Here is a 9,615-nt window from a genome sequence, read left to right on the forward strand (position 1 = left end):
ACACACACACACACACACACACACACACACACACACACACACACACACACACAGCACCCACCATGCTGAACGCCATTTCTCTCTGCTCATTTCACAACGAGATAACATCCTCTGTACAAAATGAAATCCCTCTTCAAGTGTCCTCCGCTCAGAACAATGCTATCTAATTCCGCGAGGGCGCCTTCGGCTCCAGAAGCTGCTCCCAAACAGCCAGTCCTCAGAGGAGCCGTAACCAGGGCCAAGGAACAGGCATCCTGGGCGGGCTCGGCACCAAGCGCTGGGCGCACGGCCCGGACTGGAGCCTCTGTGGCCACTCACTGGTTTATTGCCATTTTTCAGTGAGAAGAAAAAGGAGGGGAGAGAGGGGATTTGAGGGGAGGCGCGCAGGGGGGAGGATAAAGAGAGAGAGAGAGAAAGGATGGAGAGATGAAGAAAAGGATGAAGCTGCTTAATGGAGAATAACATAGCCCTGGTTGAAAAATAAAATAAAATAGGGCCATTTAAGTGAAAAACAAACATGCACACACCAATAATTAGTGAGCAGGCTGTGTGGTGTTGCTGACAGTGTAGAACATGATGACAACAGACCACAACACCAGCAAACACACACTGAACACACACACACACACACACACAAAATAGCTGTGGAGGGGAAAGTTGACATGTCTGTGCACACCCACGCACACACACACACACACACACACACACAAAATAGCTGTGGAGGGGAAAGTTGACATGTCTGTGCACACCCACGCACACACACACACACACACAACAGGAGTGTTTTATGTGGTTATGGCTCTGACTAAGTCCAGAGTCCAGTCTCTTTAGGCCTTATTATACCTGCAAAAAAAAAATGGGTGTAGATGTGTCCTGCCAGGCCTTAGAAATAATTTCTGGACCAAATTTCACTGAGACATGTTTGGGTTTTTGGAGCACCGGTTGGCTACCCCCCACCCCTTGAACACAGCATCTTACACGCATTAGAGCAACTGCGGCTGCATGCACCGGCTTACACCGGGACCACCGGCTCGACTCGGCGGGGTTGGGTGGGTTGCCTACCTGGATTGCCGCAGTCCGCGCACGTTCCGTTGCCCGGTCTCGCCAGCACGTCTTGCAGGAGCCGGTTGTTCCCCTCCGGTTCCAGCGACATGGTCGGTGTTTATCCGTCCAGCCTCGCCGCGGTGGGAAGAAGCCCGACCAAGAACATCCGCTGCTGGAGTCCGACGGACAGACAGACAGACCGACTGCTCGTCACCTGTCACCTCCAATCTGAAGTGGAGAGGGAAGACAGGACGAGACTGGAGGATCCGAGCCGGTGCTCTCTCTCTCTCTCTCTCTCTCTCTCTCTCTCTCTCTCTCTCTCTCACTGAGTCTCACTGACTGCATAATAATCAAGCCCTTACGTTTCCATCGCCTCCTCCCTCCCTCCCTTCCCTGCCTCCCCGTCTCGTCTTCCCTCCTCTCCGCCCCTCATATCTTATGAAAGTGAGGCATCCAGCGGTGGACTACCAGAACACAATTAATTGTGCATCCCCCCCCAAAAAAAAAATCTTTTAAAAAGCCATCTCTAACAATGAAATGACCTATCTCTTTTAAAATCCACATTGATTATAGTTTAAACTAATAATTTGGAGATGATGCAGAACATAAACAAATATATGAGAGGTATTATATATAAATGTTGAAAAAATATTAAAGTGCAATTAAAAAACAATAAAGCAGAATAAAGCATTATAGTGAATATTGTACTTAATTTGACTTACTGTAGAACTATTGTTTTATTTTGTGGTTTTCAACTACAGGTTTCAATTCATGGTAAGCCGTTTCACATTCCCAGAGTACCATATTATTATATTATATGTTGTATTATAGTACTATATTATATACATTACAGGATAATTTTTAGTTTATACGATTAAAAAAAAAACATTATTACTATTAGTAATAATAATAATAATGTTCCTGTTTCATTTTTTTATCACTGGGCCATGTTGTGTCATATAGTGTATTATCAGCAGGCTTTCCCTTAATTTACACAGGGTAATTATTTCTTTTTCTGGGCTTTGTGGTTCTCTCTCATCAGAATAGGTGTTGTCAAATCAATTGTCAGCCCAATCTCACAGATTTATAAATAAGAAAAATAAACCCAATTTAGTTTATATTTAGTTAATATAGTGTTCATATTCATTTGTGTTTGCGATGTGTTGTTTCTTTATGAATGCATTTGGATTTAGTCGAAAACCCGATCGATCGATGCGATTGAATCGACTGCTGATGTCTGAGGCGAACCGCAGCGTCATATTTACTCGACAACAGGGTCACGCAGCTGTGTCGCTGCGGACTTTGTATTTTGAGTCCTTTACAGCAGACTAGCAGCTTCTTTTTTATTTGAAAAGAAAAACAAACAACAACAAAAACAACATGTCTACCGCCATGAACTTTGGGTCGAAGAGTTTCAAACCTCGGGCTCCCGATAAAGGCGCGTTCCCTCTGGATCATTTCGGTAAGCTAGGACACCGACTGTCCTGTCTGTGGCGGCTGAATAATGCTTGTCTAGGTTCCTTTTGCTTCCGTCTTCCTTCTTCCGAGAGCTCTTTGATATACATGAGCTAGTAGTCGTTTTTTTACATTTTAATCTAGAGATATCTTGGTCATATTTTGCTCCATGTGCTAACGCCATGGCCCGCTGCTGTGCCTTATTTCAGGAGAGTGTAAGGCCTTGAAGGAGACGTTTATGAAATGCCTGAGAAACAACAACTTCGACAACTCCCTGTGCCGCCTGCAGTCCAAAGACTACCTGGAATGCCGCATGGACAAGTGAGAAGCTCCATGCACCTCCTCCTCATCCCCATGTCTGGTGACTCGATACAGTTAAACACGCTAATGTCGTTGCTGTCTTGTGTGTTTTCTTCCAGTCAGCTGATGGCCAAGGAGCCCCTGACCAAACTGGGTTTCAAGGACATGATGGATCCTCCTCCCAGCCAAGCAGACACAGACCCTAAACCCTGATCTGCTCCTCCACCACAGCCGTTGTTTTGGGGGAAAACAAATACAGAAGGATGGTGTTGCTGTGAACTGAACGTACCGAAGCCTTTGTTGTTAATAAGATGGCAACACGAGTCCTACAAAAGCAGATTAAGGGCAAAGACTGAGATGAGTGAAGCTGGGAGGAATGGCTCCAGAGACTTTGAGAATGTGGGCTAGCAGGAGGACTTTGTGGTTTTTATATTGGGCTCTTAGTTTGTTACAGAGAACAAACTAATTGTAGCAGTCCTCCGTGTGTGTGTATATAAAATGTAATGTTATATATATATATATATATATATATATAGTATTTGAACTAAAGTGACTCTATCATGTGATACAGTCAGAATGGGGACATCTGCTGGCAGATTTATTCCATGATGATCAGTTAGTTGGGATACAAGTGGTCTTTAATGTCTTCATTGAAGACATAAGTGAAATAAGAAATCCATAAAAAAAAAATAAAATACAATTTATATCAGAATCTCTTTAATTTATTTTGCTGTGAGTAAGAAAGTATCAAATCAAATGTGATACAGAGTGAGTATTTAACCAGACCATCCTATATAAACCACACAACAGATTTAAATCTATTGTACCATGCCACACGATAGAAGCTAAAGATGTCCTAACTGCAATTTCACTACAACTTTAAGGATTATACAATTAAACTGTCCTCTGAAACAGAGTCTACAACTTTAAAAAAAAGAACTTGGAAAAAGTACAATACTTTATCAGGGTTGGCTACACAAGAAATACTTGTTAGTAGGATCACTCACTGTTGGTCTTTTCATGGCAATCACTCATCAGGAAAAATATAGAAAAACCACCAGACTTGTCCTTAAAGGCACGATACGGTAAAAAAGACCTTATTGTAGTGGCCATGTTAAAACTGCTGCAAAGTCATATTTATAGTTAATATCTTGACGTGAAAAACAATGGGCATTTTTGTCACATTTACAAGTTGTAAATTAAGATTTAAAAAAATAAAATTCGGTAAATGCGAGGCTTTATGAGTCAACGTCGTGATGCAACATCGTCACTGTGACTGTAGAAGGTGGCAACATATCCCCCTCTGTGGAGAAAATAGGTCAACATCAGGTTAATACGTGGAAAATGTGTTTCTTCCATTCATGACACATTTGATTTTCCTGCAAATGTTAAGAGTATTGTTATTGTGAGAATATGGAGTATGGGACAAATTATAATTGTATTAAAAAAAAAGATCAAAATCAAGATTTGCTCATTAATTATTTTGAAACTTACGTTTTGTAACTTTTGTAATCTTATGCTGAGCCACTTGGCTTCTGGATCCACACAGTAGTGTGCTCTGTTCACGGAAGTAAAACTGGAGTAGCAAAGACAAATGGGACACAGAAACAATTCAATATTTGTTTGAAAATAATTGCTCCTGGGCACAGATACCTCCAACTTGTTCTTCGGTTAGAGTTTAATTTGACTGACCTTTGATGTTGTCTCCTAGTGGCTGTAATATACAGTAAGTGAGTGCTAAACCCAACCCTGACGAAAATATCCCGTTGCCTGTTTGGGAAGGTAACGTACAGAAGGCCTATCGGATATTTTCTCCAAAAACGGGTCGAACGAAACAGTCGACCAGCCACACCCCGTAACGCTGACACGAAATGAGGCCTGGGTTAGAATGAATACTCTTCCTTACATGAATGCGTGTAGTCTACAGTGAGAAGAAGTAGTGCTTTCTTTCTGTTCAAAGCAGGAAACAAAAGCGTCTTTAATGAAGGCCGTTGAGACGATCGAACAGCAGGGGGGACCGATAAATCCTGCACTTCTGGGCCAAGGGCTGTAACACTCAGGACGGCCTAAAAAAACACACAAACACAGAAAATAACATCAGTAACATTATTAAGACTGCGTGAGGGAAAATATTCTGAGGAAGAACACAAATCTGGGAAGTGTATTGACAGAATGAGGGCGTGGATTCAATCTCTTCCCCTTTGACTCTTAGTCTCTGTGGTCCTCAGTGTGAGTCATGCCAGGAACAGACAAACTGAATGACAGCTGGAATAGCTGTGTTGCAGCTGTGAAGATATGGACTTCCATTGGATTTTGGAGTATTGCAGAAAATAAGCACTGTGGCAAACAAAAGTGTATGATACTAGGATGCTTCGCTCAGCAAGACAATCTTCACAAGAGTAAACGCAATCGCCAGAGCTAAAAAGCTAACGCTACGACTACAACGCTAAAGGCGGACTAGTGTTTGGCTTGATGATGTTTAGGCCTTTTGTTATCAACCGCCATGTTTAATACACATAAAAGCTTAAAAATTCATGGGTGTGGTATTTACTGACGTTTTTTTATGTTTCAAAAAGTTAAAATGTCTACAACTTGTATAAACCGCAGACAATGCCTGTACAAACAATGCTTCTAAGGCAGCTAGCTCAGCAAGCTAGTTTGGGATTAGCAAAATAGCTAAAGTTAAGCAGCAAGCAAGCTAGCCCGGGATTTGCTCCCCCCTGTAAAAATTGAAACATTTTCAATACACACATACATTTGTGTCTACTTGTGTCTTTTCATTAACTTTGAATGCAATGACGCCGCCTCTAAAACTAATATATCATTCTGTTTGAACACACAACTTGCACCATGATTGAACTTTCTTGTTTTCCCTCCAGCTACATGAGGATTTCTCAGAATCAGAAAACATACAGAATCTGTATATCTTATCTTATGTTGAGTGTGGACACATTCACACTGTTCTAAAGTCCTGTGCAGGCCTCAATCCGCATCTGTTTATTTATTTGCCTCAAAATTTGATGGATAACAAACCAAAAATCCATTTAGCAAAGAAATCCTAACATTTAGCATTGCCAGTGCTGAGATACATACTGTCACTGTATGAAAATAAAACGTATTATCCAATTAGCTTTTTTTTTTATATTATACAATTTCATATGATCTCGTTCTCCATTTAAATTAGGTGAGATGAACATGACTAAAGGATGACGGTTGAGAGTGATATAAGTGGAGTGATCAGCCCTCTCGTTCTAATTCAATCTGTGCTTATACCCATGCTATTTCACACTCAGCTTGCTCTTCTCAGCCGCCATTAAAAGACTCTATTAGTAGTCACTAGTAAAGCCACACTCACCTTGTTCAGGGAGAATCAGCAACACAGTTAAATACACGAGACACACTTTGTAAAAAGCCATCCTGGGTTCCTGGTGTCACTCTGGAGGGAGACGTAGTAGTAGTAGCAGTGGTGGTGAATAATGGAGCCTGATTCAGGAAACTCACTGAGCAAACATCTGTTGAATCATGTGTATGAGGAGGCGGAGTGTTTGTCGTAGAGGGTATGTGTGCTCAGGGACAGCTGCAGGGACGGGTGGCCAAAACATCTGGATTGGCTGTTGGAGGGCTGACCTGCTGTTTTCCCTGAACAGGCTGATGTGTTTATCTCCTCCTGCCACAGAGCAGCAGCAGGCCAGGCAGAGACCAGCAAAAGAGAGCCAGCACAGAGATCGCTGTACCCAAAGCCTCCAGCTGCAGGACTTGCCTTCACGCCTCTAGTTTCATTTCTCCCACAAGCCCCTTCTTCTGTTTGTGGTTCCAACAGTTCCCAACACACTTCCCCTCTCTCCATTCCTGTTTATGCTTGCTCCCTCCCAGACTACATCCTCTGCTCCAACTGCCCCATCAGCCATACCTGTGCCACAACAGCAGAAACCAAAACCCCCAAAACACAGTCCTTCAACAGAGACTTATCTTTTGTTACTGAGTCACCAGGATGAGCTCACCACAGGAAGTAGAAAGGTTCAAACTGAAGTCAGACTTTTGTTTTTACGGTTGTGTTTTTCAGAGCTTCTGTATCGCTCAGTCCTCTGTTTTTGGACCAGCAGTAGTTATAAAGGTAGTAGCAGGTAGTGCCTGTAGCTTCACCGGCAGTATAGTTGTAATGTGTTTGTTATAATGTGTTGGGGCTACTCTCAAATATAATGAAACAAATACATGTCAGTCACACTTCTGCATTATTTTGCCTTTAAAGCATCTAAAATAATACAATATATTGATTAAAATTCAAATTTTGAATGGAAAACAGATGTTCAGATATTGACATTCTTTTCCAAGGAAACATATATTACTTCAATGAATTCAAGGCTGCCACTGTCTGTGGACTGGGACATATTCCACTAGACTTACTGACTACTAAACTCCAAGATGGCTAACTTTAACAAAATGTGGAAACCCTCCCATTGGTGTGTCTACGATGATGGCCATTTCATTCGTTTTGAATGTATTTGTTATTTGTCAAATTGGACAAATTGAAATTGAACCTGATAAAAAAGTGAGAGAATTGTCAAAGTGATTACAATTCATCCCGAGCCTGATCACCTGATCACAATGAGAACCAGAGGTTGATTGACGGGCTCGTATCATCCGGAAAAAAATGCATTATGAAGAAATAAACACAAGCCTGCCTTAACAGGTACATAGAATATATTACAACTTAAATATTTGAGCTGGAAACATGGTCGGACAGCTGTTTTGTAATAACAGGACACACTAGAAGTTCATAGAAAGAGGAACATGTCTTATATATAGAAAGATACACTGTTTTCAGTTCAGGGAGGGTCAAACAAACGAAGGACTTCCAACCTGGAGCAGTGCTTGAGAAATCAGTGTTTGTGTCCCAAAATGTTAAGTTATTGTGACGTTATGTGTCTTTCCTGGTGAGTATAAAGACAATGTTTTCTTCATACATTTTTCTCTGCCGTGAATTTCAAAGTAAGAGCGTGTTCTCCAGACTTCTTCCTGTCTTCTTGGGAGCCAGCTGGAGCTTGGGTCCCCACGATAGCATTGGTTCTCCAACAGTGATAAAACTACATGTTTGAATAGACAAGAGACCAACAAGGTTGTTTTATAAATAACTAATGTACCTAACCCATGAAAACAGTGAGACATTTAGGGAATCCACTTATTGTCTTTCATGCCAAAAGATAAATGAGACAATGTTTACACCACAAATTGTGACAGCACATAACTTCCTCTAAAACCTCAACTGGCTGTTTCAAAGTTTAGATTTTTGTATGAATGAAACAAATCAGATATGACACGGTAAACAGTGAGCATTAGAGGCACTGGCAGGCCTATTCTTGAACTTTGGACACGTGGGGATAAACACACTTGCTGTTCTTTATGCTAAGCTAAGCTACGCTAATCAGCTCCAGTTCCATAATTAACACACAGACACGAGTGGGATCGATCATCTCGTCTATCTGTCGGCAAATGACGGTTAGATCCGTCAGCACTTTAGCGTAGTTTGCACTGTAAGCTGCAAGCCGCCGGCTTAAAAATCACCAGGAAATAGAAATGTGTGTATATATATATATATATATATATAGTGTTTTTGCCAGATCGCTCCTTTATTTCTGGTATGTCTGATCAGGATCAGCTGATTTCTACTGCATTTGAATTGCTGGGAATGAGTATTTCTACATTCAGGGGTAGAGGTGTGGCACACTGACATTTCCCTGCAATGCAAAACACTCATGCTCCTTCCTAGAAAGATAAAAGGTTCAACATACTGTATTGAAAAATGGTGTAATGTATTTGAGTCCGACAGGTTTTTTTTACAGTCCAAAACATGATTTTATTTTCACTCTATAAGCCAGCTATACAAAACAAGATTCAAGGGAAAAACTAAAACCACAAATGTCTAAATCAGAAGGTCACAGTGTGACACAATAAAAAATTAGATGGAAAAAGAAGAACCGGAATCCTGATGTGCCAGTAATAACACAACTACCCTCTGACCTCATTTTATTGACAATGAAATAACGACTGTGTTATTTTCAGATTTCTATTGAAGCAGACACATGGTGCTAACTGGTACTTCACTCGTGTAGCTGCCCTTGTAGTTGACTATGAGTGGTAATGCTGGAGAATCACTCACAAATAAACAGCAGGGTTAGAGAAGGGGCGGTTCTAAAAGCACAGTACTGATTTAAACCCAAATTATGACTAGTAGCACCATTTAACATCTGTAATGTAGTAATAGTATGTTATTACACTATTATTCTGGGCCGTGCCAGGTGGATTTCAGAGAATACCGATTGCCATAAATGTCCTGCAGGATGTTTTTAAGACGGGTTCAGCGATGACAACACAGACACGTCCATAATCTGAGCACGGAAGAGGATTTCCTCCATGCTGACATGAGGTCAATATATGATGGTTGGGCTACCATCCAATGATTGCGCTGTGAATGCTGTCATCATGAAATGGTTCATGATTCACCACGTTTCACACTGAGGACACAGCAGAGGAGCAGATCCAGTGACGGGGGAGGAGGAGGAGGAGGGGGGAGTTCTCTTGTTCACTAGCGAGAGGAGTTGGAACTAGAGCGTGAGCGGTGCCGCCGGCGGCCGGGCGAACGAGACCTGCGACGAACCGGAGAGCGACGCCGTGGAGACCGAGACCTGGGAGAGAGAGACAGTGACAGAGAGAGAGGGAGAGAGACAGTGACAGAGAGAGAGGGAGAGAGACAGTGACAGAGAGAGAGGGAGAGAGACAGTGACAGAGAGAGAGGGAGAGAGACAGTGACAGAGAGAG

General features: G+C 42.0%; 3 protein-coding genes and 1 long non-coding RNA gene across 5 annotated transcripts in view; 1 reads left to right on the forward strand and 3 right to left on the reverse strand.

Moving 5' to 3' along the window:
• LOC116381129 (arf-GAP with dual PH domain-containing protein 1-like) overlaps positions 1 to 1,360 on the reverse strand; it is a 21,645-nt gene extending 20,285 nt beyond the window's left edge. Inside the window, exons 1-2 of one of the 2 annotated variants that reach the window (XM_031842980.1) lie at positions 1,063 to 1,119; positions 62 to 317 (exon numbers count right to left, since the gene is read on the reverse strand). Coding sequence is in view for 1 of the 2 variants with exons in the window: in XM_031842979.1 (XP_031698839.1) it covers positions 1,063 to 1,153 (91 nt within the window). In the remaining variant the exon portion in view is untranslated. Of the gene's footprint in view, positions 1 to 61; positions 318 to 1,062 lie in introns of both variants that reach the window. The other variant, XM_031842979.1, reaches the window with a different exon arrangement.
• A 962-nt stretch (positions 1,361 to 2,322) lies between these two features.
• On the forward strand, positions 2,323 to 3,298 carry cox19 (cytochrome c oxidase assembly factor COX19). Its single transcript, XM_031843766.1, has 3 exons — positions 2,323 to 2,506; positions 2,709 to 2,820; positions 2,919 to 3,298. The coding sequence occupies exons 1-3, from the start codon at positions 2,425 to 2,427 to the stop codon at positions 3,010 to 3,012; spliced, it is 288 nt and encodes a 95-aa protein (XP_031699626.1). The 5' UTR covers positions 2,323 to 2,424; the 3' UTR covers positions 3,013 to 3,298.
• Positions 3,299 to 3,429: 131 nt separating this feature from the next.
• Positions 3,430 to 6,375, reverse strand: LOC116381527 (uncharacterized). The gene is made up of 4 exons (XR_004212665.1): positions 6,155 to 6,375; positions 4,706 to 4,865; positions 4,294 to 4,375; positions 3,430 to 4,102 (listed from the first exon to the last, which is right to left on the reverse strand). It is a non-coding gene; the product is annotated as an uncharacterized LOC116381527 (long non-coding RNA).
• A 2,252-nt stretch (positions 6,376 to 8,627) lies between these two features.
• LOC116381748 (RNA-binding protein with serine-rich domain 1-like) overlaps positions 8,628 to 9,615 on the reverse strand; it is a 3,814-nt gene continuing 2,826 nt past the window's right edge. The window contains exon 7 of the mRNA XM_031844144.1: positions 8,628 to 9,482. Within this exon, the coding sequence (XP_031700004.1) occupies positions 9,383 to 9,482 (100 nt within the window). The 3' untranslated portion in view covers positions 8,628 to 9,382. The remainder of the gene's footprint in view (positions 9,483 to 9,615) is intronic.

The sequence above is a fragment of the Anarrhichthys ocellatus genome, unplaced genomic scaffold, assembly GCF_004355925.1.
Source record: "Anarrhichthys ocellatus isolate YVR2014 unplaced genomic scaffold, GSC_Weel_1.0 scaffold4, whole genome shotgun sequence".
NCBI classification, from domain to species: domain Eukaryota; kingdom Metazoa; phylum Chordata; class Actinopteri; order Perciformes; family Anarhichadidae; genus Anarrhichthys; species Anarrhichthys ocellatus.

Bases quoted from the DNA above. Each gene is read 5' to 3' on its own strand.
- cox19 (XM_031843766.1), top strand. From the start codon at position 2,425: ATGTCTACCGCCATGAACTTTGGGTCGAAGAGTTTCAAACCTCGGGCT. The intron at 2,507-2,708 runs GTAAGCTAGGAC...GCCTTATTTCAG, and splicing joins GTTCCCTCTGGATCATTTCG to GAGAGTGTAAGGCCTTGAAG. The intron at 2,821-2,918 runs GTGAGAAGCTCC...GTTTTCTTCCAG, and splicing joins CTGGAATGCCGCATGGACAA to TCAGCTGATGGCCAAGGAGC.